Source organism: Podarcis liolepis (genome assembly GCF_965112155.1).
Source record: "Podarcis liolepis genome assembly, chromosome: 3".
Classification (NCBI taxonomy): domain Eukaryota; kingdom Metazoa; phylum Chordata; class Lepidosauria; order Squamata; family Lacertidae; genus Podarcis; species Podarcis liolepis.
In genome coordinates this window covers 97,377,825-97,405,294 of record NC_139557.1, presented here as the reverse complement: position 1 = coordinate 97,405,294, position 27,470 = coordinate 97,377,825, and the positions used below count along the sequence as shown (strand labels likewise).

Below are 27,470 nucleotides of genomic sequence, written 5' to 3'. Positions count from 1 at the left end.
TAAATTCAGCAGTGGTCAACAGTGCTTACGTCACCTTGTGGTAGGTGAGCCATTGCTGCTGGGTGACCCAGGCAGCAGCCAAGTCAGGATAGTACCACTGCACCAGCGCAGTCAATTTGGCATCACCCCGTTTGGCACCTCACCCCACCTGGTAAGCAGCAGCGACTCGCCTGCCAGGAGGCCAGGTAAGCCCCTCCACCCCATTGAGCCGTCTGCTATTGGTGACACCTGCAGCAAGGCAGCGGTCTTAACTACGAAAAGTATATAATGAAACAGAGCTTTGGGTACCTTGTGACTTCTTGCTGTAGTCTGGCAACGCTGGGCACGTAGAACATGACCCCAAAGAACAGCAAAGGCTCGCTGGCAAACTTGTCCAGCTGCTTTTTCAGCGGTTTCTCCAATTCCACCCATCGCACTTGTTGGCTCTTGCTGTGAAACCAAAGGCCAAAATAGTGTGTCTGGAGAGGGGGAGGAAGAGTTTGAAAGCAGGTTTATTCACTGGGCAAGTTTACAAAGAGCAAAAACCCTCTCCCGTTTCCTTCCTCCCATAAATTAAAATCTATGTGTATTAACAGTTACCAAATAATAGTAGGTTTCATTTTTAGGAACCTAAGAAGTTACCTCAGACCAAGTCAGAGCTGCAGAACTATCCAGAGCCGCTGGTACAATGTCTGGCATTGAAACCCCAGGGGGACAATTCTCAGCCCTACCTTAAGATGCCAATGATTGAACCAGAGGCCTTCCACATGCAAGGTAAATGCACTACTGCTAAGCTACTGCTTCATTCTTCCATCCTATACTAAATGGCAAAGTAGTTAGTTCTCCAACTCTGGCCATCCAAGCTTGGGGAATAATTCATGTGACTTTTCACAGTAGCTTAGTGGTGGAATTTCACATGGCATCTGGGCTTGTGAATGGGTTCAAGACATTCTGGGATTCTGGCACCAACATACACCTTGCACTTATGATTTATGATCAAACAAAGAGTAGGAAACAACTGAATTTTTGCCAGTCCTGAGATCAGAATAAATGTAACACTTCCTCATCCTTTGATTAGTCCTAATGGATCAGGAATAAGGAATTCAAAGTGTTGGTGCTGACTTTTAAAGCCCTAAATGGCCTCGGTCCTGTATACTTGAAGGAGTGTCTCCACCCCCATCATCCAGCCCAGACACTGAGGTCCAGCGCTGAGGGCCTTCTGGTGGTTCCCTCACTGCGAGAAGCAAAGTTACAGAGAACCAGGCAGAGGGCCTTCTCAGTAGTGGCGCCTGCCCTGCCTCCCAGCAGATGTCAAGGCAATAAACAACTATTTTACTTTTAAAAGACAACTGAAGGCAGCCCTGTTTAGGGATGTTTTTAATTTCTGATGTTGTATTGTTTTTAATATTTGGTTGGAAGCCGCCCAGAGTGACTGGGGAAACCCAGCCAGATGGGTGGGGTATAAATAAGAAATTATTATTATTATTAATATATCGCACCTCTCTCAAACGCAAGTTTCCTCACTCCCCGCGCCCTCCCAAATGGCTTGATATTATGATTGGTTGAAGGAAGAACTATAACTCAGAAGTAGAGAAAATGCTTTGCATGCAGAAGCTCCCAGATGGGGGAGAACTCTACTGGAGACCCTGTAGGGATAGATGAACAAATAGTCTGACTTCATATAAAGACAGCTTCCTGAATCACCACGGACATCAACCATAGTTAGCTCTAGTCAAAGCGAGCTCATGAACCAAGGTTTGAAGCCAATTTCAGATCCTGGGTTAGGAACAAAATAACCGCGTGGTTTGTTTCGTTCCTCTGTGTTGTCAGAGCAAGCACCCATTTGTCAGATTTCAGTGTGGATGAAAGTGCAGGCTGGTTCAAGTGACTTGCAGTCTGCCAAGACATTTTATGGGCTCCACATGCAGAAGTTGACTGGCCTGGACGAGTACTCTTACTTCAGCACTGGCCGTGGAATAGGATAGCTTCCATCAGTATATACTTGATGGCAGCAGGCTAGTCGACCAGCCTGTGACACACACACTGCTTTGCTCTTCAGTGGGCAGGGAATGGTGTGGAAGCTCAGGAGGAAGGCCTGGAGGGGTTGTCATCACTGCCCCACCCCGCAACTCCTGCTGCCTGAGGCCTAATATTTGGGCCGGCCCTGCTGTTTGCTGGTCCTGCCATGAGCTTTGGAAGCCGCAAGGCAGGTAGAGGCAGAAGGCGGATTCACTGCACTGTCTGAACAAGCAAGTCAACCTCTTTCACTGCCTCTTCTCCAGGTATGGGAAGGACATTTTACAGTCTTGTAACTCCAGTACAGACATACAGAAAATAAAGCTAAGTGTCTGTGGAGCAGAGGGATCAATGTTACCGTCTATGACATCCCGGTTGCTTTAAATATCCTTTCACGACCCTTGAAATCAACCAAAGACACGCTTCACTCTCAAAATATGACACTGAACGCAAAGCAAGAAAAAGCAACAACGGAATCAGAGTGATGACCATTATTTCACGTATCAGCGTGAATTTGGGTTTCCAGTACTGGTTGTGTTAAAATGAGTGTCCCATGAGTCCAAGCAGTGGGTGTGGTTTAAACTTACATCATTTCGAGGCAATACAGTAGAACAGTACAGTAATTAAAAGCAGCTTCTAACAGAAGCAGCTTCCAGTGGGATTTAAAAATAAATAAATAGATGTACTACAGTCAGGAAAAGAGGAATAATTCTTCAGAATAGATTCCAGAAACAATGTTATTATTTATTTATTTATTTTTAAAGGATTATCTGAAGCTCGTCCAACATTCCAACCAAAAAAAAAATGAGCGAGTGCAAATTTCTCTCCTTGGTGCCTGGCAAGCAAGTGCCGGTTTGCACAGAAAGCTGCCCACTGCGTACAGCTCAAGACAGTTATGTGATGACTGGACCAGAGTGAGTGGGGGAGGAACTGGCCTCGATGGAATGCAGCAGGAGCAGGAATGACTTATCCTGCATTAAAAGCACATTGCTTCACTAGCTGAACAATCAGGTTGCATTCGCGAGTTGTGAATTTTGTCAGTAAAATATGGGGGTGGGAAGGGTGCCTTGTAACTATTTTCCGGTGAAATACAGTGGTACCTTGGTTCTAAAACTTAATCCGTTCCAGAAGTCTGTTCAACTCCAGAAATCGTTCGAAAACCAAGGCGCGGCTTCTGATTGGCTGCAGGAGCTTCCTGCACTCAAGCGGAAACAGCATCGGAGGTTCGGCTTCCGAAAAACATTGGCAAACCAGAACACATAATTCCAGGTTTGTGGTGTTCGGGAGCCGATTTGTTTGGCGACTAAGCTGTTCAAGAACCAAGGTACCACTGTACAGAAATATTCACGGGAGTGGAACTCTGAACATGTTTGATGCCCTGCCTCAAGAGGAAACATTAACACAAAAAGGAGCCTTTTCGCTTATGGAGAAACAGAATGAAGTTCTCTTTCAGGCCACTTAAGAGAGTTAGGACCTGACAGGAAATATCACTGAATCACCATCCAAACCGTAGGTAATGGACTTTTATGTAAGCAGGGTATGTTTGCCAAAGTTCCACTCAGTGATAAGATCAGGCCAGTTCCAAGAATAACATGACTCTAATAAACAGATTCCAAATGACAAACAGCTCAAGCTAAAAATATGCCAAATTGCAGGCGGCAGATGGTCTTTTCCTGGGTTACCCTCACCTCTCGCAATTCCAGCCTCTGAGCCACGGCCTCCAGACATTCCTGCCCGGTGCTCTCCACAGAGAGCGTGCACTCAATTACGTTGTTGTCCAACAAGCGGATCCGTGTCATAAAGCAGTTCTTGCTCCGGACATTGTAGCGCCTGGTCCTTCGCAATTTCAACCCAAACGGCATGGCTGCTGGGGCTTTGCCTTCTCACGCTTTAGATCTTCTTAGCAAGAGAGACTTGAATATCGCTGCTCCAGTGGCTGCTCTTCTCCTCCAGGATTGGGAAAGGTTGCCCATGCCAAAGGCAGATCCCTGCTGGGGGAAAACACACACACATAAATGGAGAAATGAGGTTTATTTGCTTAAGGTTAAGTGGGGCAGAACATTTGCCTTTATGCAAGTAACGGCCATCGCCTTGCAAGAACAGTTAAAACCAGCTTCCTCCCACCCAGACAGAATTATCTTCATGGCCATCGCTGATTTATTAATCACCTTCCAAGCCACCATCTCAAGGCAATTTACATATAATTAAGAACAATTAAACTTGACACAAGCCAGAAATGACATTATGTTAAGCCGCAAACCAGGGGTCACCAAACTTCTTAGGCTCATGGGCACTTGGGGATTTTGGAACAAGGGCCATGGGCATCACACTCTGTTGTTTTTCTCCCACTTCTCCAAATTAGCCTCCATCCCCAATAGAAAGCGTACACACACACACTTTGCATTGCCAAGCAATGCGGTTCAATGTCGGATCCAGTAGACTTAATCTGAGTCTTGCAAAGCAGGCAGAGAGCTGAAGTAGTAAACAAGAGAAGGAGTAAACAAGAGAAGGAGTAAATGAGACATCACACTTCCTTCTTCTGTTCTATGAATAAAATTGTCACCACCCTCGCCGACTCATGAGTGAGGGGGCAATGGGGGCAGGGGTATTCAGAGCCCTCATGGATGCCAGGGGAAGACCACATGGACATTATTCGACCCACATGCACCTCGTTGGTGACTCCTGCCATAGACCATGGCCTACTGAGAACAAGCAACACGGTAGCACATGTTGCTGAATTGCTCCCATGTCGCCCTGCCCTTCCATGAGCCAGAAGAAACAAAACACTTTTTCCCTAGAAACTGTGCTGTGCAGATAGAGAGCCACTTTGGACACACAGGTTCCCCACTCCCCTTCTCCTGAGTGCCTCCTCTACTGCCTTTTTAGCACATACTAAAGATGTTCCTCTTTCAACAAGCCTTCTAAAAGTATTTATCCCGGTTGGCCTCTGTGCTGGATCTGAATTGATTTTATGTGTGTGTTGCTTTTTTAAAACAGATTTTAAATTTAGGGGGTTATGGTTATACAGCGGACGCTCGGGTTGCGAAAGTGATCCGTGCGGGATGCAAGTTCGCAACCTGCAGCATTCGCAACCCGCGCCTGCGCACGGGCGGGTTGCGATTTGGTGCTTCTGCACATGCGCAAAGAGTGATTTAGCGCTTCTGCGCATGCACGACTGCCAAAATCTGGAAGAAACCTATTCTGGTACTTCCGGGTTTTGGCGGTCCATAACCCAAAAAAACGCAACCTGAAGCGGCTGTATATGTGTGTGCGCGCGCAATTGTTTTTAACTGTTCTATATATGTAATTTTTATATATGTCACTATATTGTAAATCACTTCAAGATGCCTCAAGGGAAGCGATTCATAAATGAAATTATTATTAATACTAATGGTTATAATAATAATTCTCTCCTTCTTTCCCCCATGACTGTAAACCATGGGTGAGGAACCTGTGGCTCTCTGGCTCTGGTTGAATTCCAACTCCCATCAGTCCCATTGGTCAGGGATTATTTATTTATTCCCTGCCCTTCATCCCAAGGTCCCTAAGAATGATGGCAGCTGGAGTCTATCAACACCTGAAAGGACACAGGTTTCCCATCCCTAATGCAAACCATGGTTTGGAGCTACATGTACAGTGGTACCTCGGGTCACATACGCTTCAGGTTACATACGCTTCAGGTTACAGACTCCGCTAACCCAGAAATAGTACCTCAGGTTAAGAACTTTGCTTCAGGATGAGAACAGAAATCGTGCTCCGGCGGCGTGGCAGCTGTGGGAGGCCCCATTAGCTAAAGTGGTGCTTCAGGTTAAGAACAGTTTCAGGTTAAGAACGGACCTCCGGAACGAATGAAGTATGTAACCAGAGGTACCACTGTACAGCAAATGCTAACCCTGTTCCCTCGTAAACCTGAACTGGAAAACATGGCTCCAAGACTAGCAGCAGCCATGGTTTGCATCTAACTCTAAACCATGATTAACTCTGACATGAAAGGAATTCACTCTGAAGCAGAGAGCAAAAATTGTATTTGCTCCCAAGGACAACTCGTAATTTGCAACCATGGCTTATGAAAAGCCAAGATGTTGTGTTGGATTAAAAGGCATTCCAAGTATTAAATAAGAATTAAGTTTCTTGGAGGAATAAAACCTCAAGTTTTATATGCCTATAGCTAACGAACATTCTGCACTATGCCCAAGACAATAGCTTGATATGAAGTAGTGGGAAGAATGAAAGGAAACTCAACAAAGGTCACAGAGGATAGGGCTATGTTGTGCCTGAGCTCTGCTTTTGTGGACTTTATCTAAACTTATTGTTTAATTAAAATACATTTCCATTCACTAGAACAGTCACACCCTTAGACTAAATTAACTATTTGATACTTTTCTATTAAGATAAATAAATATAACTTCCATTCTTTTCGGCATTTAGAAATCAGCTGCAAGAGAAAGAAGGAAAACGCAAAAACTGCAAACACTCTATACAAAATGTAGAAAGAAAATGGATAAATGAAGGCTGCAATCCTATATATCCATATACCTGGGAGTAAGACTCATTGAACTCAATGGGGCTTACCTTCAAGTAGACATGTATAAAATTGCATGGTCAACACTGAGCAAGGAGGAGTCAAGATATCATTTTGCTCCTATTCGGAACTACAGATTCTTAAAAATAAAGAACGGGGCACTTTTCCTCCTTTGTTCTCTTATGGAATTAAACTCATGTAGCTTATTTATCAGAGAAACCATGAGACATAGTAAACTAGTATTCCAAGAACTTGTTTGATTTCTTGCCATGGAATGTGCTTTACAACTTGTAACACAAAGCAAGTACAATTCGATATAAAGGTTTCTTTTCAAAAACAAAAAAAATAAGTACATAAATTTATCTTAAACAGGCCTGCCCAAATGCTTTGTGCATCTGTTCACAGTGAAGGCACAAGATGCTATTTAAAAAATGCCGTGAGAAACATTCCCGTGAAACAAGCTGTGCTTGTACAGGATGGAATGTAATACTGATTTTGGTCACCTCCATCAAATAAAACACCCTTCAGATGGTGCCAATCTGTACCTTTAGGTCCTGCAAGGGGGAGTGATTTAAAGGGAAAGTGTTGTAAGCATTTTAGACATGCCTTGACTCAGTTACCGTATTTTCCGCTCTATAAGACGCACCAGACCACAAGACGCACCTAGTTTTTGGAAGAGGAAAACAAGAAAAAAAATCTTCTGAATCTTAGAAGCCAGAACAGCAAGAGGGATCAATCCGCTGCACAGTGAAAGCAGCAATCCCTCTTGCTGTTCTGGCTTCTGGGATAGCTGCGCAGCCTGCATTCACTCCATAAGACGCACACACATTTCCCCTTACTTTTTAGGAGGGAAAAAGTGAATCTTATAGAGCACAAAATACGGTACTTTCCCACTCCTAGATCAGGGGTGGGAAGGTTGATCAAGATCCACAGGAGCTAGGAAAGCAGGTAGATCTGTGGGTGCTTTGCAGTGGTCGGGAGAGTAAGTATCTGACTCACAATTCCTCCGCAAAATATCTCTCTCTCTCCTGTAAACAAAGCTGATGAAAAGAAAGAAAACTTAGCAGGAAACCTGGAATGATCTTTTCGTGTGAAAGGACTGCAAGCTCAGTTCTGTTGAGGACAGAGAAATCCCTGAGCTGAATGTGTGCTCATACACTCCCTACACCTAAAATCTATGTGGACGCCTGCTCTCTTCAGCCACTATCATGCAGCTGACTTTGACTGGTGGACCCTGAGGTTCTACTAAAACAGGGCTGGGGAACATGTGGTCCTCCAAATGTTGCTATACAGTCGTACCTTGGATCCCGAATGCCTTGTGACTCGAACATTTTGGCTCCCGAACGACGCAAACCCAGAAGTGAGTGTTCCGGTTTGCGAATGTTCTTTGGAACCCGAATGTCCGACGCAGCCTCCAATAGTGTGCAGGAAGCTCCTGCAGCCAATCGGAAGCCGTACCTTGGTTGTTGAATGTTTTTGGAAGTCGAATGGACTTCTGGAATGTATTCTGTTCAACAACCAAGGTACGACCGTACTACAAACCTCCCATCATTCCTGGCTGGGGCTGATAAGAGTTGGGAATCCAAAACTGGAGGGCAAAAGGTTTCCGACTCCTGTACTGAAAGAACAAAGTAGATCTTACAGGCCTAAAAAGTTGAGAGTAAAGTCTCCTTAGGAGAATTTTTTAAAAACCTTTCTGGGAACAGTTCCTGAAAGGCAAGTCAGAACCACAAAGCATGCAAAGCTGAAATCTTTCCTTGCTTTAAATTTGAATAGCGTACAAACTCCTTGGTACATGGTGGCATCTGTTAAAGTTTCATTACCAAACGGTTCCCATGGTGTCTGTCTTGCTGCTATCTCAGACCCACATTCTGGATGTAGCAGCTACTAAAATAGTAAGGGATAGCCGTAAGCTGCCTCGAATAAACTTAAAGTAGCTAACATGCACCAGGTAGTTTGCCTGTATTGATTCTCCAGGTTATTCCCTGGCATGCTCTGCCTGCATAATTTTTGTTTGATCTTATCTTGCACTATCTGAAGGAAATGTTAATATAAGACTGACTGACTAGAACAGTAAACCACTCCACGCTGCAATGTTATCTTGCAATTGTATCATAACTTAGCTGGCATGCCAGTCTTGGAGAAGGCTGGCTTATGAATTCCTTGATGTGCAGCGGCAACCTGTTTAAAGTTTCTTTTGCATAGCACAGAATAACAGCAAACAAGTCTCACTAAACTCAGCAAGGTGTATTCCCCTCTAAATCTGCACTAGGAGGGCAGCTTTGGTAATGCCTTCCATTGTTTCCAGCAGGACTTTGGGTGATTAGTTTTCCGTCGTTCAGGTCAACATGTTAAATGGAAGAATAGCCGGCCCAAAAATGGAAGCAAGAAGAATTACCAACGGTGGAAGAATGGAGGATGAAATTAATGGACTACACAGAACTTGACAAACTAACAGGAAGGATCCGAAACTGGCGGGACCAGAAGTTCACCGAAGACTGGAGTAAATTTACGGACTATTTGAAGAGTATTTGTGATGACCAGACAACGTTTGTAGGTTTGCAAGAAGTTCTGTGAGGAGTATTAATGGAAATATTGTTAAAACGGAAAAGGAGAGAAGACAGGAAATGAAATATAAAGAAAGTATTAAGTTAGGAAATGCATAAGAAGTGATGTAAGATGGAGGATTATCAGAGGTGCTGATGGAAGTTCAGTAAGATTGTATTTGTGATAATTTTGTGTGGTACGTTTTATAATTTTGTATGTTAAAAATTAATTTAAAAAATTAATAAATAAATAAAAATAAATGAATGGAAGAATAGCCTACGACTATTCCCATCAACCTCCTTTATATCACAGGCTTATGGCAGCATAGCATGCCAGGCTGCAAAACACACACGCAAGTTCATCTTAGATACATACATGCATACATACATGTTAATATATACTCTTTCCCTTTTAAAAAACAAAATATTACTAACAGCCTCTGGAATTCTTCCAGCATTCCGTATATTACAGAACTACAGCACACCTATCTGAACTATGCAGTTCTGGGCATGGCATGGATAAGGGGATAATTAGCACAACTTGCTTGATGAGCTGCAAGCCTGCACTTTTAAGAGAGGGCATTAAAGAAGTGCCAAATTCCAGAGACAGGTCTCATCTGGAAAGATTTGCTTACTTACCTGCTGTTGAATATGTAGCTCCAAGAATAAAAGCAGGTTTTTAAGAGGAACAGTTTTTCAGCTAGCTAGCAGCTTCTAGAGCTTCCCATTTCAAGTTACGGTCGATTTAGCCAGTATTTTTTACCACATACACAAGGATATGTCCAGCTATCTGGTCTCAAGTGCTCCAGCAGGGTCCACTGTGGGAAAATTATAATGGCAGGTAGCTTCCCAGATCCAGCTGCCGCCACCAGATAAGCCCACAGCTGGGGAAGGGACCAGCCAGGCAAAAGGATCCCTGGCTACTAGCCATAATGGCTACGCTTTGCCTCCACGGCTGGAAGCAGTAATGCTTTTCTGAATCCCAGTTGTTGGAAACCACTATCCCAATTCAATTCAGGACTTCCCACAGTTTGGGGAGGGGAATGTTAGGAGTTTCAAACTCAGATCTTGTTCAGTTACACATACTTTGGTCCTACCTAAGCCTTTCTTTCTAGTGGAAAGCAGGAAAGATGCTCTCAAATTGCCACAGCTGGCTGTGGCATTCCTTTTTAATGTTGTTGTTTTTTCCTGGCACTTCTCGCTTGTGCTGCTGTAAAAAAAGGCTTCCCTCTTGGAAATATCCCTAGTATATTCATTCATTTCAGGAATGCTTTGTTCCTCGTGGTTCCACCCCCAGGGCTGTGGGGAGACAGAGATTATGGAACTCTTAATCAGTACTGAACAGTTAACCATTAAGTCAGCACCCTGGGCTACATGGGCTGCCCAGCAAAAGTGAAGGAACCTCCTTGTCTGAGAGCTGCTTCACGTTTTATTCAGCATTTGGGTTTGCAGTGGGAACACTGTTGACGAAACACCTGTTTCCTTTGGCATGGAAAGGGATGTGTGCCATTAAACATCCATTCATCTGGCTGCCCTAATCAGAAAAAGAAATCTTCACGGTCAGAGTACACAGGGATGAAAGATACGTTACCTGTCACAACAGCCACATAAAATGTGGGCTGGAGCTGTTTTGCAATGAAACAGTCTCTGTTTCTTTGTTTGTTTATAAGATTTCTTGATACCCACCCTTCACCATAAGGTCCCAGGTCAGGTTACAGCAGTATACTCATACAATTTAAAAGAATTGACGCAGTAAAGGAGTTTATACGCAGCTGTTAAAAACAAGTAAAACAATTTCAAACGGATAGATGTAGAAAGCAAAGTTCCCCCAAGGATCAGTACTGGGACCTGCACTTTTTAATTTGTTCAGAAATGACCAGGAGTCAGGGGTGAGCAGTTCGGTGGCCAATTTCCTGACGACACTAAATCATTCAAGTTCGCTGAAACACAAAGGGATTGTGCTGCAAACAGACATCCCCAAACTGAGTTGTGAAACGGCAAATGCAGTTAAATACAAACAAATGTAAAAATGATGCCTATCAGGTCAAAAAATCTTAACTTCACATATACACTCATGGGGTCTGAACTGGCAGTGACTGAGCAGGAGTGAGACTTGGGGGTAGATGGTAGACAGCTCAATGAAGATGTTGAGCCTGTCTGCGCAGCCGCTGTGAAAAAGGCTGGTTTTATGCAAGGGATCATTAGGAAACGAATTGAAAATAAAGCTACTGATATCATAATGCCATTCTAGAATTTTGTGGCACAATTTCATTTGGAATACTGTGTTTCCATAGGCTCACCTCAAAAAAGGATATTGTAGAGTTGGAAATGCTTCAGAAAAGCACAACCAAAATGATCAAGGGGAAGAAGGACTTCCCTATGAGGAAAGACTGCAGTATTTGGGACTTTATTGTTTTGGGGAAAGGAGAGTTAAGAGGTAACAGGATAGAAGTTCATGCAATTATGCAAGGCATGAAGCAAGTGGATAGAGAAAAGCTTTTTCTCTCCTTGTCATCACACTAGACCTCGTGGATGTTCAATGAAGCTAAATGTTGGAACATTAAGGACAGATAGAAGATTCTTAGTCACAGAGCACATTGTTAAACTATGGAACTCATTCCAACAGGAGGCAGTGTTGGCAAACCAACTTGGGTACAAATTTGTGGAGGATAACACTATCAATAGCTACTACCCACAATGGCTATGCTCTGCCTCCACCAGTCGGAGGCAATAACGCTTCTTAATACCAGTCTCTATAACCACAGGAGAGAAGAGTGCTCTTGAGCTTGCGGGTTTCCCACAGGTTTAGGCACTGTGATAACACAATGCTGGAATAGATGGGACACCGGCTTGATCCAACAGACTCTTATGTTCTTTTGAGTTTCATAATTTAGGGGCTGACACAAAGCCCTCTCCCAGACCATCATTCCCCACACTTCTGAGGGTGATGGAACTACCAAGAGATCAATGCAAGTAGATTAAACTGTTCTACTTTAGTGTGTAGGGATGCATAACAGGGTCATGTCTCAGGCCATATTTTTAGCAGAAACTTAAACCTAGTTTACAAGGAATTCCCACACCGTAGGGAACTATCATTCTGCAAAGGATTTCTAATGAAGAATTCTTATTCCTTCACAAAACAATTGCCAGGGTCATTAGGTAGAAGGATATAGCTGTTAAAGTTCTACAAAGCTGATATAATTTTGCAGTATAGATCTGCCCCTAAGCTAATGTGGGTCACTAGAGTGGCACCATCAAGATTTTCCTTGCTGCTTTTTCCTCCCAGAAAGGGAAATGGGTGGGGGCAGAATTAAAAGTAGGTCAAAGAGAGAAGTTGAAAACTACAGAAGGAAGTAGAGGGGTGTACGGAAAGAGAAAAGATATACAGTACAGAAATTAACGGTTGGTCTCCTCTTGCAAATTGGAATTAATAAGTCCTGGGTCTGAAAAAGATCGACTGGAAAAGTATGGCGTATATCTTATCAGTCCTAAAGTTCAAACATCAATTTAAAACTCATCATTTTGACTACGGTAAGCAACTCTGTTGTGAACCAAGCCTTAGACATCTTTGTGGGATAACTTCCCAGTGCATCTGATATATGCACAGTGCAATCCTTGGCTACTCAGAAGGAATCCCAATTGACTCCAGTAGGACTTACAGCCAGCTAAATGTACGTACACTGTAGGATTGCAACCTTACCAACAGGAGAGGAACACTTGAATTCTTTCTTTGCCAAGAAAGTTGGAAGCATATTCTCTCCAGTTAAAATTACAGTGTGAGTGAAGTAATGATAACAGTACAGGGTGGCGAACCTTTGGCCCTCCAGATACACTTGGGACTACAACTCCTATCATCCCATGCTGGCTGTGGCTGATAGGAGTTGTGAGTCCAGCAACATATGCAGGACTGCAGCACAGCCGCCCCCCCCGATTTCTAGAATATTCCCCAGCCTATACACTTACACTGAGGCCTAGCTGGTTTCAGGCCTCAGAACTACTGTGTAATTTGCAGGTAGCTTCTGCCCCTTTCAGAGCACTGAATAAGGGCAACACTGAATAGAGAATTTTTGTGTGTGTTTTAATTGCTTTAATTGCTTCAAAGGCTGGGACAGGAGAAGCTGCATTTCTACTTGCTTCTCTGTCTCTTGAAGGGCAGAAGTCCATTCCCTTTTCAGAACATGCCTCTCCGCTCCCCCAGTTTGTAATTAAATCCTGACCAGTATAAATCTCATAGAAAGCAACCACTAAAACCTTTTCCAAATAACTTCGCTTGCATGCCTGCATGGAATGGCATTCTTAGCATTAATTCACAGTAAGCCTTGATATAAATCACACAGAGCTAACAGCTTATGAATAAGTGTGCTTGTTTCAAAGGCAAACCACACTGCCACCTCCTTTGAAAAGCAAAAGCAACAGTTCAGAAGTGAGCTAATGGCCTTCTCTCCCCGCCTCGGCCCCCCAAAAGTATTATAGCATTATTTTTTTTCAATGCATAATGTGTGGGCTTAATTAGCCTGATACAACTAGTATCCTTACAACGAAGATTTATTGCTGGAATAAGAAGGGCAGGGGGCAATCCTTATTTGAAATTACTGCCTGCTGCCAGCGAACTGGAATGCCTTAGAAAGGGACCCCTTAGTGTTAACACTTCACCCCAATTTGTTGCATGCTTTTTCTCTGAGGAGCTCAAGATGGGGTACATAGCTTTCCCCCCTCCTTCATTTACCACAACTACCCTGTGAGGTAAGGTTAGGCTGAGAGGCAGCGACTGGCCAAAGTCACCCACTGAGATGCATGGCTGAGTGGGGATTTGAACCCGGGTCTCCTATGTCCCAGCCTGACACTGTAACCCAGGGTAGTCCATGCGGTCCTCAAGGCCATTTTGGGTGGCCCTTGGCTACATTTGAAAACACAACCGCTGCATCCCTCACACTGCCTTCCCAAAACCGGCTAAGTGAACCCCAAAGCCTAGTTAGCCCTTTCCCAGCTTTGGGAAGGAGCGAAGAGGGCTCTAGGACCTGCCAGAGCCTTGCACATCCTTCCCAAAGCCCAATGCCTCACTTAGGTAGGTAGCATGAGGACTTGGGGGGGGGGGGGCGCACATCAAACTTTGGCCTTGCTCCCTCCCTCTGCATGACAAGGCAGTGCATGGCCCACAGTTTCTGTGTCAAAGTACTCTTGCGGCCCACTTGGCGTGAGAAGTTGGACCACCCTGCTCTAACCACTACACCGCACTGCATTTGGATGCCGTAATAATCATATTTGAAAACAAGATGGGAATTTATGAATACACCGGCTATAAAAATAGAAATTAACAACTGCTAGTGAAGAGGGCAGAAAACTACGTAAAAGAACAGCAAGGGTTCTTTCAGGGAGACGGTCACAATTTATATAAAATTATATAAAGGCTTTTTTGGGGGGTGGCAGGTTTAATATTTGTAAGTCTCAGTGCTGTAAATGCTTCCAGGGAAAGCGATGCTATTCAGTGAACACATGCGACTCCATGAGGCAACGGAAAACTGCATGGAAACAGCATCCCACATATATGTATTGGGAGGCATGAGGCAAGGGGGATGAAGGGGAAACCCCAGCTTCAGAAACTAGCCCACACACTTGGCACAGCTGCCCAAGGAGGAGGAGGAGGAGGAGGAATAGTTGTCTTGGTTGAGGAACCCTTTCATCAAACAGCAAATTAAATCAGCCAAGTGCTTACAAGAGCACAGTGTCTGTATTTTTGGCACTCTCTTTGCGAATTTCGAAGAAGTGGCTGAAATTTAAAAGCTCCTTTCAGTCACTTACATGGGCCAAATGCAATTGATTGGTAGTCCAGATTTATTTACCTATATCCCTCAAAGAACTCAATGTAACATAACACAGTTATCCCCTCCAATTCTGTCCTCATGACACTCCTGTGAGGTAGGTTAGCCTGAAAGACGGTGACTGGCCCAGGATCACTCAGGGAGCTTCATGGCTGAGTGAGAATTTGAACCTGGGTCCCCCTGGTCGTAGCATCTGACACCTTAAAACATACTTCCCCAGCATGGTGCCCTCTAGCCAGCATGCCCAGTGGTCAGGGATGAAGGGAATTGTAATCCAAAAGGTCTAGATGGCACCAGACTGGGAAAGGCTCCTGTAACCACTGCACAACACTGTCCCTTGTTGCAGCCAATGGATGTAAAGCACTATAAAGATAAATAACAAGAGCAGTTTGTATGGCACTAGGAAAAGTAATTGTCATCTGTGCTATAGATTCATGTCCTGATAAGAGGGACAGCTGCAATGCGATGGGCTGTCTCTTTCCCTGGCCAATGTTGTGACAAAAGACCTGAAGTTATAAAATCTAAGGATCTATGAGGATTGATCACACAGCACTAAACCAATTAAATTATCGCTTGTCTTTTAACTTACGCTAGGTTAGCTATTTGACAACAATGAAACAGAGCTTCCCATACAAATGTTTTATTTTAATTCGCTTGACAGTTTATTGGCAGTGGGAACTACTCAAGTGTAATAGGACGGCGTTCAAGAAGCATAACTGGAAGACTATCAAATTACCACAAGCAATTCCACTGATGGGTTTCTTTTGGTAACCACAGTTGTTTTGCGTTCTGACATAACATTAAACTGAGGAGGAAAGAGAGAGGGGGAAAGTATGAGCCCAAGACTTACCAAAGCTGATTCACATAATGCTAAATCGTAATTTGGCTTTATCTTCAAATGAGACGTACATGCAACATGCTCCTTTGTTAGGGCCAAATGGCAGGGTAAAGATGTTTTAAATTCAAAAACTGTTTCATTGCCCTCCCCACATTTACAAGCAGCCAACTCACTCAAATTATTTTCATTTTAGTGTAATAATTTGCAGACTGTCAACAAACCTCCTTGATAACTTTCCAAGGAAGGTGGTGCCCACATCTAAACATACTCTTTCTCTTCCAGATATTTAAATAATGTTGTCCCAGTTCATTATACATACACCACTTCCACTTTACGGTTGCTGCCAGCTTGCTGACCTATGATGCCTTATTTTAGCCATCCAACACAAGTGGCATTTTTAAAATAAAAATAAATGGTTGTTTATTACTACAGTGCTGCATATTTGCCTACAATTTACCCTTTCTAAAAAATGAAAACAAAAAAACCCCTCATCTTCTCCACCTACACAGAAATATCTCACAAGCGGTTGTTTCTTACCATCGCTTTCTCTCTCTAAATCTGCAACAGGAGGAAGAATTGTTTGCCTTTCTAAATTTAGATATCCATGGATACATACAATATTTTTCTCTGTTTAAGCTTGGCAGCTCAAACTGATATGGAAAACAAAAGTGCATTTCATTACAGGAAGTCTGTGCTCTTGATTTACAGAAGAACAAAACAGTACATGCTATTGCATCAAATCACTATAGGGAGGAAATATTCTCAAAAGAGATTTGCACGGCTTACAAGGGACCAGTATAATTTCATCTTCCTGGCCTCATGTTTTCTGAAAAGCTACACTATTTAAGGGAGGAACCCATACTTGGGGTTTTCTTGTCATGTATCCATCCTCCCCGGTGCCAAACACTCCAGCTCCAACATCTGAGAGCCCAATTGAGGTTTGGGATCTTTTCAAGATAAGTACTGGTTAAACCCTATGGAAATGATGGAGAACAAAACCCACAGATTCTCATTGAAAGGCTCAGCAAATGAGATTGAGAGCATCTAGCTTACACATCATTTACACAGGGATAAATACTGTAGTATGAACACTTTTCTTTTTACAAAGCATGGCAAGTCAAAACTGCACAAGAGTTGTCAGATATAGGTAATACGCAGTTAACACACACACACACAGAGAGAGAGAGAGAGAGAGAGAGAGAGAGAGCGCTATTCCAGTGTCCCATTTGCAATTTAGGTTCCTGTTCTAGAACTCAGGCTTATTTTATCAGGTATATTTCACAACCTGAGTTTCAGCTGTTGGGTATAAAAAATGTACCCCTTTCAGATAAACAGGGTGTCTGGAATATAAGTGCAATTTTTTAAAAAAACTTTCCAACTAGTGCTGAGGTAGCTTAAACTCTTCTGTGCTATACTGTATGTCACCCATTTTGAGGAAGATATGTTGGATAGCCTCATTTTAGACTTTAATAACAATCTTGTGTTGTGTGCATTTATTTTGTGAGGACTGGCCTTGGTGGTCACAGGAAAAGCCATCTTTCATCACCTTGCTATCCTTTCCTTATGATTCCTACTTCCAATCTAAGACCAACCATTGGTTACAACCCAATCACCACCATCAGAATTTCAGTCAGAGAGTAAGTATAACTGCAAGTCACATTTTTTCTAAGTGTGGCATTTTAGCACAGAACGCTAGTTTAAGAAAAATAATTTAGCTCTCTTTTTAGCTCTCTTCTTTTACCCCCATTATCCCATCTTCATCCCTCACATTTCTCAGTGCTAACACTGAGACAGACACACAGAAAGAAATCCCATAAAAATGTATGAATTTGCCAAAATGGTTAGCAACATATGATCATGATTTGACCTCAGAAAACCCTATTATGTGGTGATCCTCCAAAACTAAGATCACATTATTCTCTCTGGAGTGAAGATAATTACAGGCTCACAAATGTATGAGACCATACAGTTCTGACACGAAAATTTTCAAATTAGCAAACCACTTATTTGTCTTGGATCTCAGAAATGAATCTAGTACAATCCTACCAGACCATGGCAACACTATGGAACCTCCACCCTCTGTGCACGAAAAGGAGAAAAGTCTGTGATGTGAACAATCCCTCTGTACAGAATTTGCATTCCCTTAACTCAGATTGGAATGCTCAAGTGAACCCAAACTTTTGACTACTCATTTTTAACCAGGGTTAGGCGGTGTAAGGCCCAGAAACAGTATCGACTGTACACCACTAAAAGTAGAAGCCAATGAGTATACAGTGATACCTCAGGTTAATAACTTAATTCGTTCCGGAGGTCCATTCTTAGCCTGAAACTGTTCTTAACCTGAGGCACCACTTTAGCTAATGGGGCCTCCTGCTGCCGCCGGAACATGATTTCTGTTCTCATCCTGAAACAAAGTTCTTAATCCGAGGTACTATTTCTGGAGTAGTGTATGTAACCCGAGGTACCACTGTACCAGAACTACCCCCTGGAAGCCAAGGACCTACACAGGGGAAAGATGTGGTGTACTGGTTACGCCAAACAGGCATTGCATTGCATACCAAAGATTTGAATACCTTTCAAATTACTTCCCAGGTGAAATAATTCCCTCTAATTACAAGTTTAACCTGTCAGTCGCAACAGAGCTCTTCTTCCATGCCCTCTCCCCATTCTGATGTTGGCTCTCTCTTCTCCCCACCCTGGCATTATAGTAAGCTTAGAGACGTTATGTTTTTCTTCAGAAGACCCCTGTCTTCAGCAGGATTTTAAAACAATATGTCTAGAGTACCAAGGCAGCATTAAGTGCTTCGGGGTTCCCAGTTCCATGCCATCCTGCAGTCAACCTGTTTTGCTCCTGACAGGCCAAAAAAGTCCCTCCAAAGCACCTCACTTTGGGATTAATCCAAATCTAGAACGCACAGCGGGATGGCTTATTAGCTTCTCATTTTGCACATGGCATGAAACCATGAGAGAAGTTGGTTGCTTTTGTGCCCCAACTCTTCCAAGTTGCAACCCCCCTCCACCTTTATTCTTTCTATGTTGACAAAACAGATGACCGAAGTTAGTTTTCCCATTTGGCTGGGCTCTGTGCCAATGCCAGAAAACCTCATATGATTGCTCACTTCAGAACTCGTTCTCAAGATTATGGGGTTATCCAAGTCATTCTTACTTTTGGAAAGATAATTTATTTATTGCAATTATACCTCACGGTTTTCTCCAAGACGCTGATCTATAAAAGTTAAAAATAAAACATTGTTATGACTATTATTAATTACCTGTCCTTCATCCTAAGGTCCCACAGCATTAATATTAAAACACAACATTTAAAACAGTTTAAAACAACTTAAAATCCCTAGCTGGAAATTTTGGAAAATGACTTCATCTTGTATCTGAAAATGCTCTTTAGTTTAAATTTGTTTCTGTTGCTTAGTATGTCAGTATGTCCTGTATTTACCTGAATATCAATAAAATTAAAATCACAGACACACGCAGACTGTCAGGAATTCTGCTCAGAGGTTTGAGACTGTAATTCATTCCCCCTCCTATCACTGTAGAGTTCTGTTTTGATGACTTACTTTTGCCTCAGGCAATTAAAAAAAAAAAAAGGTATCTGAAAAAGCCACAATAGTTGACAAATCCCAGAGAACCCAATCAGATATATTGCTTCATACTGTGTAAAAGGTGCAAGTATTCTTTTCATGCAACATCTCCACTCATGCAAGAGATCTCTTCATCCTCTGATCTCATTTCTAACTCTTAGCTATTAACCTGAAAACTTGGTAAGGAGTATATAAAAAGGTAAAAGTAAAGGACCCCTGACAGTTAAGTCAAGTCGCAAAAGACTCTGGGGTTGCGGCGCTCATCTCGCTTTAGTGGCCAAGGGAGCCGAGGTTTATCCGCAGACAGTTTTTCCGGGTCATGTGGCCAGCACGACTAAGCCGCTTCTGGTGAAACCAGAGCAGCGCATGGAAACGCCGTTTGCCTTCCCGCCAGAGTGGTACCTATTTATCTACTTGCACTTTGACGTGCTTTCGAACTGCGAGGTTGGCAGGAGCAACGGGAGCTCACCCCGGCAACCTTAAATTATGCCCGTTCTTTTTTAGTATCTCTTATGCCTGCAACTGCTCCTCTCTTTCCTTCAAATCCCTCATCAAATTTCACTTTTTACATGGTGCTCTTAGTTTACTCCTCAATCCTCATCCCTAACCACAGCTTCTCACATTCATCTTTTGCTACCCTTGTCTCCCCATCCTTCCTTCCTTCCCCACTGTCAACATATGGATTCTAAATTCCTTGAGAGCAAAGGCCCATCTTTTTCTTCCTTTTTATTTTTTATTTGTACAAATCTCTATAAAGCATTGTGAACATTGAGGGCATAGTTTAAGTTGGGGGGGGGGATTCAAGATAATGACGTGAGCTGCGACCTATACTTTTCACTCTGCTATTTTAAATTTTTTAACTTTTGATGAGCCACTTTATCTGTTTTAGGGTTTGGGGCTTTTGAAAAATAAATTACAGTGGTACCTCAGGTTAAGTACTTAATTCGTTCCGGAGGTCCGTACTTAACCTGAAACTGTTCTTAACCTGAAGCACCACTTTAGCTAATGGGGCCTCCTGCTGCTGCCGCGCCGCCGGAGCATGATTTCTGTTCTCATCCAAAGTTCTTAACCTGAAGCACTATTTCTGGGTTAGTGGAGTCTGTAACCTGAAGCGTATGTAACCTGAAGCATATGTAACCTGAGGTACCACTGTAATTAATAATCTGGTATGACAGCCACTTGTGCAAATATGCATATATTTTTGTATTTGACTTGAGTTTGCTCTCGGGAGTCAAGAGGAGAATAGCAAGAAGCTATTCACAACAGGGAAACTCCGCTGTAGAATAACAAACCTTCCGTGCACCACCAACTTATCAGAGGTTTCAGGTGTAGGTGGTCAGATCAAGATGACAGGATACCTGCAATTTTTGTAACTGTCTGGAAGAGAGAACGCCAACACGTGTTGGTTGCATGACAAGCGACACTTGCTGAAATGCCATCTTCTACAACAGTTAATGCCTGCTGAACTTCCCTTGGCCAAGAGGGCAAGGCTCGTGTGCCTTTAATAGTTGTGGTCCTGTTCAACTACTCTTGTCCTCTTTTTTGCCTGGCTATCCTAATACAATCCAACATGAAGCTTTACAGTAAAAGCAAGAGGAATTTTGTGGCAAAAGACATGCTCAGTTGTGCCTTATTTTGGGAATCTTGTCGTGGACTCCTTGAATTCAGCCAGAACTCTCAAGTGGGCTTCCAAACATGATAAAAACAATAAATTACACATTGCTACGTAAAAATGGTTGGGGAGGAGTAAGTAGCAGAAGTTTTAATAGGCTTGGGAAGAATGAAAAGGTTACTTTCTGGAACCAAAAGTATCAATGGTATTGTGTCAGGCATGCCTCTCTGTGGGCAGAATTCCATAACTGGGGCACCACCACCACCGAGAACTCTCCCAGTCACCAGCTGCTTTGTGTAAGAAGAAAAGGTACACAGAAAAGATCTTTGACAAGGACCTCAGCACTGAGGTCGGCTTCCATAGGGCTAGGTCTGTTTCTCCTTGCAGTTTTGTCAAGGAGAAAAAGCACTTTAGAAAACATAGCCCGCCACAGTTTTGATACTATTATGCCTAAAACTGAGCATTCCTACACTGAGATTAAGAGATTATAGGTCAAGCATCTCATTCTTCTGCAGGCATGCTTCTCTTTCTCAGTCGATTTGAAAAGCAAGGAGCGGGCAGCGCTGTTCCTGAATTCACAGGTCTCCACAATTCCCCTCGCCAGATTGTCAGGGGCAACAGTTCATCACTCCCTGATGAGGGCCATGTTCTAAGTTACCTATGAAGCCTGCCCCCCACCCCACCAGTGCTCAAATTACACGTGAGTCAGAGGCATGAGGTATAATTTGTCTAAAACTGGAGCAAATCAAGGGATGGGGAGTCAATTGTGCATTTCAAGAGAGACCACCTACTTTACCACTGGAATTCAAACTCTATCCCCTGCCTTCCCCAATTCTGGAAAGCTGAGGCAGGGCCTCCCAAATTACCGTATTTTTCACCCTATAGGATGCACTTTTTCCCCTCCAAAAATGAAGGGGAAATCTGTGTGCGTCCTATGGGGTGAATACAGGCTTTCTCTGAAGCTTGGAGAGCGAGAGGGGTCGGTGCGCACCGACCCCTCTCGCTCTCCAGGCTTCAGGAAGCTATCAGCAAGCCTGGGGAGCTCACGGGAGTTCCCGCAGGGCTCCCTAGGCTGCGGATAGCAGCCTGCCGCCCAGTGCGTGGGGCACCCTGAAGCAGAGCGCCCCTCGCGCCGGGCAGACATCCGCAGCGTGGGGAGCCCTGCGGGAGTTCCTACAGGGCTCCCCACACTGCGGATAGCAGCCTGCCGCCCGGCGCGCAGGGCATCCTGAAGCAGAGCGCCCCGTGCGCCGGGCAGACATGGGCCAGCCCCACAAGCGGGGAGGCGCAGCACCGCCGTCCCGCTGTTCCCCGACCTGGTTTTGGGGGGGAAATAAAGGGGGGGAAATTTCCTTTATTTCCCCCCCAAAAAAACTAGGTGCGTCCTATGGGACGGAGCGTCCTATGGGACGAAAAATATGGTAAATTTCTTCTCCCTTCTGTTTACTCCAACTCTGGAGAGACAAAGTGAGGTATTTCATTGTACTGACAGAGCTCTGAAGTAGGGAGAACCAAGGGCAATACAAGAGACCTCGCTTCCACCCAGTTCTGGAGCAAGGAGGAGGGTTTTCTCATGTGACACTGAATTTTGGAGAGGTTCATGCTGCTTCTGCCTGATCCCAGAATAACATGAAAGGCCCTCCCTCCCTGAAATTCTCTGACATGTGCAGAGGATTTGAGAGGAGAACATAACCACAAATTATGGCTAGCTAGTAAACGAAACCGAAACATGTAGACCCTCCAGTAATTCTTTAGAAAAAGTTGTATCTAAACCACATGTGACTTTTATTAGTTACAAGAATTCATTTCTATATGTTTCCCTCCCTCGTGTTCAATATGAGAGAAGTGCCATTACATGAGGACTACATGTGCTCTCTATCACTGGTGATACACCCTACTGAGAAGTAAACATGTTCCTAGCTGCATAGTTCCATCTCTTCATCTGCATAACCCCCTCCTGGGTCATGTTTTTTGCTAGAGTGTGGCGAAAAGATGGGAGCTGTTTTTCACAGGCCTCTCTCTGTCCATCCACACATGCAAGGCAAGCATTTTGTTCCAAACTGCACAGCTATACATTGGAATGCACAGCTGCACAGCTATACATGGGAGCCATCCATGTCTGTCACAGAGAGAAAAGGGCAGCACAGTCATTAAGAATCAACTCCCACTTCTATCTGTGTACTTGTTGTGACCCCTGAATGCAGGAGCAATCTAGGTACAGGGTCAATAGCTGCAGAGGAGCTAGCTAAGGAGCCAGACCAGGTGAAGGGCTCTGAACTCACTGCTGGGAATCAGGGGACCACTGTGCCTGAGGCTGTTGGAGAAGATCCCCAGAAGAACCTCCCGTAACAGGCCAAAGGGTTGGCCACCTAAGGTTCTGGAAGTTCTGGGGTGGAGCCTAGAAGAGGCTTTAGAAGACCTAAATCTGCTCTCAACCTCTGTTGGAGTTAAGTGGCTCGCTCAGAACTATCCGTGGTCCTGCAACACCTGACCTGCTTCGAGGTCTTCTCCGTAAGCCTGGACATCCATCCAGAACGCGACGATATTCCTACCATCAGTTCTGCTTCTTGGTCCCCCTACGGGGATTAAAAAGCTGTAATCGCATTGGAGGCATGGGGCTATGCACACCCAGCCCTGCCCCTTCTCCCTTCTTCCTCACCCAACCCTACCACATTCAGCAGAATCCTGAACAGAAGCACTTCTCACTGCAGCACCCACCTATTATTTAGCAAGTGTTACACACCACCACATAAAATAAAAAGTATGTGTTGACAGGACAGAGTATACCGTATTTTTTTGCACCATAACACTCACTTTTTTCCTCCTAGAAAGTAAGGGGAAATGTCTTTGTGTGTTATGGAGGGAATGCCTACGGGTGGCGGGGGGGATCTGCTGCAGTCGTGAGCAGAGGATCCATGGTTCCCCTTCCTTCCCTCCTCCGTGGCTCGCTTTGAAACAGCAAAGCGGGAGAAGAGCCGCTGAGTGGGGAGGAGAGAGGGACAGAGAGCCTGCTTCTTTAAAGGAGCAAAGAGGGAGAGGAGAGAAGCTGCTTACACGAGTGTAAGCGGCTCCTGTCCGGTTGGTTCCTTTAAAGCAAGCAGGCTCTCTGTCCCTCTCTCCTCCCCACTCAGCTCGCTAAATAGCAGCAAAGTTTTTCAGCTCGCTAAGCCGGGGATGAGGAGGGAGAAAAGCGGAGCCTGCTTGCTTTAAAGGAGCAAAGCGGGAGAGGAGAGGAGCCTTCTCCCCTTATACCCCTCTTCTTGATTATTAGCAGCATCCTTCTCCACCCACCCCACGCGTGCTCCTTGTCCCTTGAGTGCTTTTCCTTCCCTCTCCACTTAAAACATGGTTACAAAGCATGGATCCACATGGATCCTGAGGATTTTTGCATTGGGCTACTCTAAACTCACTGTCAGATCACATGTCTGTGGCCACAGCATGAACCACAAAAATCATACATCCACTGTTTCATTTAGAATATTTTTTTTATTGTTTTCCTCCTTTAAAAACTACGTGCGTGTTATGGTCGGGTGCGTGTTATAGAGCGAAAAATACGGTAAATCAAATAAATAAATAAATACATAATAGTATAAAATTGTCACTAAAAATAGCAATAAAAGTAGTAGACATCACAAAACATATAGATAAAAACAATAGTTTTAAAACCAAATATACATTTTTTTTAAGTACAAGTCTGAGTATGGTTTTCTAAACAAAAATATTTTTATCAGCTGTCAAAAACAGTACAAAAAAAGCACCTGCCTAATATTATAGGCAAAGAGTAGCAGAGAATATGTTCCACCACACCAAACAATCAATTTCTCACAAGTTAAATGTATAGGTAGATACCGGAGGGGAACACTAAACACACCTTGGAGATCAGTTTTTCAAGCACTGCAATCCCATCTCACACTCCACATTTCTCGTGCTTTCTTAAAACCTGAAACCTTTTTGGTTCTTTTTGCTGATATCTATATCACAATTTTATTCCCTTTATCTACCTAAACCTGTTACCTTATAAGGGGTGGGGGATTAGACTGTGCAGGTTGACCAATAGGAATTTCCCATGGGGATCTCTCTACATGGGAACAGTAAATATATAAAAGTAAATATTTTGTAGGAAGGAATACTTTTGTTATTCTAAAATACAGTAACTGGTAACCAAAACAGCAACTCCGCATTACTGGAACAAAACAGAGTTTGTGCATGGCTGCTAACACTTTCTTTAATTTTCTAGCCAGATTCCACCCTGAAAAAATTAAGTCACCTACAACAGTATATAGCTGAATTAAAGCTAGTTAACAGCCTTTCATCTGGGGACTGAAGCTCTTTCAGGGGATGGATTTATTTATCTCTTTTACAATTAACCCGGTCATTAACAATCTCTCAGATTAGATAAGGGGCTAATTAGCAACCAAGAGCAGAGGGAGATGGATTCTTTTCCTACCATTGGATAAATCTTTTCACTTTGCCTTTGGGAGGAATGTTACAGTTCACCACTTAAAAAACCTCAACAACACACACTGCTAATCTATATGCATTAATTCTCTGAAGTGTGTGAAGATTTGCAACTACCCTCTAGGACTGAGCTAAGAGCCAAAGAGGCAAGGGAGACTGGGCAGTGATAAACCGGGCAGTTGGAAACTTTTCTGTCAACATTTATTTATTATGTAGCATTTAAGGAAGGGTGAGTGTTTACATGTGGAATAGTGGTGGCTGTCTGGAACTAACAGGAGTTGGTAGTCTGAAACATCTGGAGGGCTCCAGGTTGGGAAAGGCGGAGTTAGTCTAACATAAGGACTAAGAGATTAAGAACAGAAGAGGAAAGGTCTATTGAGTCCAGCATCCTGTTGTCAGAGGCCAACCAGATGCCTGTGGGAAGCCCTCAAAAGTACCTGAGCACAACAGTACTCTCCCCACTTGTGATTCCCAGCAAACAGAATTCAAGGGCATCCTGGCAATAATTTTACCTTCCAGGAATTTGTCCTGTGCTTTTTTTTCCTGGGGAGACACATACCCCTAAACAATTTATGGATCTACATTTGGCAGTATTTCAATATGAGTAGGACATCACCTTGCCACCAAAGGTCCATATATTTAAAGCTATGGTTTTCCCAATAGTGATGTATGGAAGTGAGAGCTGGACCATCAAGAAGGCTGATCGCCGAAGAATTGATGCTTTTGAATTATGGTGCTGGAGGAGACTCTTGAGAGTCCCATGGACTGCAAGAAGATCAAACCTATCCATTCTGAAGGAAATCAGCCCTGAATGCTCACTGGAAGAACAGATCCTAAAGCTGAGGCGCCAAGACTTTGGCCACCTCATGAGAAGAGAAGACTCCCTGGAAAGTACCCTGATGTTGGGAAAGATTGGGGGCACAAGGAGAAGGGGACGACAGAGGACGAGATGGTTGGACAGTGTTCTCGAAGCTACCAGCATGAGTTTGACCAAACTGTGGGAGGCAGTGGAAGACAGAAGTGCCTGGCGTGCTCTGGTCCATGGGGTCACAAAGAGTCGAACACGACTAAACAACAACAACAACAACAGCAGCAGCAACAACAACAACAACAACAGGAAAGTGACAGTAACCCAAACATTTTTTTTTAGAAAAAAAAGGCACTGAATTTATCTAACCCTCTCTTAAAGCCATTCAAGTTGGTGGTCATCAATATGTCTTGTAGGAGACAATGCCATAGTTTAACTATGCGCTTTGTGAAGAAGTGCTTTCTTTTGTCTCTCCTGAATCTCTCATTGGATGGCCCCATGTGTTTTAGTGCTGAGAGGGAGGAAAACTTGTACACCTTTTCTCTAAACTAAAAAGCCCCAAAGCTTTCCATATAAGGGAGATGAGCCAGCCCCTTGATTGCTTTAGTTGCCCTTCACCAGCTTTACAGTCTCCTTTCTGAGGTGAGGTGATCAGAATTGCACACATTATTTCAAGTGCCATCTTGCCCAGCCATTAACCAACTTGGTGGTCTTAAGTAAGCCACTCTCTCAGCCTCATACACTATCCCTTTCCCACTTACAGTGTGTCTCAGTGGGATTCTTTTTGCTACTCAACTTAAGATGAAAAGGGAATGTTATAGAAATTTGGACGAGTTTGTCCAATAAAAGGCAGGTCTGCGGCTTTTTCAGTCTGCAGCAAATATAAAATGCTTGCAGGTCAATTCTCACACGCATCCAAAGTGCAATGAGGGCTTCTCTAACAATGTTTCAAACCACTTCTAGGAAAGTGAACTATTCCTATAACTCAGAGGTTTTCAACCTTTCTGAGTCCACAGCATTCTTTCTGTGGCACCCCTGTGGGGCTCAGGAGCTGTTATATCACCCCCTTGCTTGCAGAACTGGCAGCTTCTCACCCTTTTTCAAGCACCCTCCCTTGTGGAGTATTCCCTCAGCCTCCCCTCCTCTACCCTTGTCTTGGGAGTCCTCTGGGTAGCTGCTGCTGCTGCCCCTGGTCTCTGAGCTGCCCCCCCCCCCCGGCCCCATAGAGAGGTGCCTCCTCACACTGCTCCACAGGGGCCTAGGATTTGTTTGTCCA

General features: G+C 43.8%; 1 protein-coding gene across 2 annotated transcripts in view; it reads right to left on the bottom strand.

Annotated features, from left to right (window-relative positions):
* Positions 1 to 27,470, bottom strand: part of PTPN14 (protein tyrosine phosphatase non-receptor type 14) — a 116,197-nt gene that overhangs the window by 65,418 nt on the left and 23,309 nt on the right. The window contains exons 2-3 of one of the 2 annotated variants that reach the window (XM_083494132.1): positions 3,684 to 3,986; positions 289 to 458 (exon numbers count right to left, since the gene is read on the bottom strand). In XM_083494132.1, the coding sequence (XP_083350258.1) occupies positions 289 to 458; positions 3,684 to 3,857 (344 nt within the window). In that variant the 5' untranslated portion in view covers positions 3,858 to 3,986. The remainder of the gene's footprint in view (positions 1 to 288; positions 459 to 3,683; positions 3,987 to 27,470) is intronic. The other variant, XM_083494133.1, reaches the window with a different exon arrangement.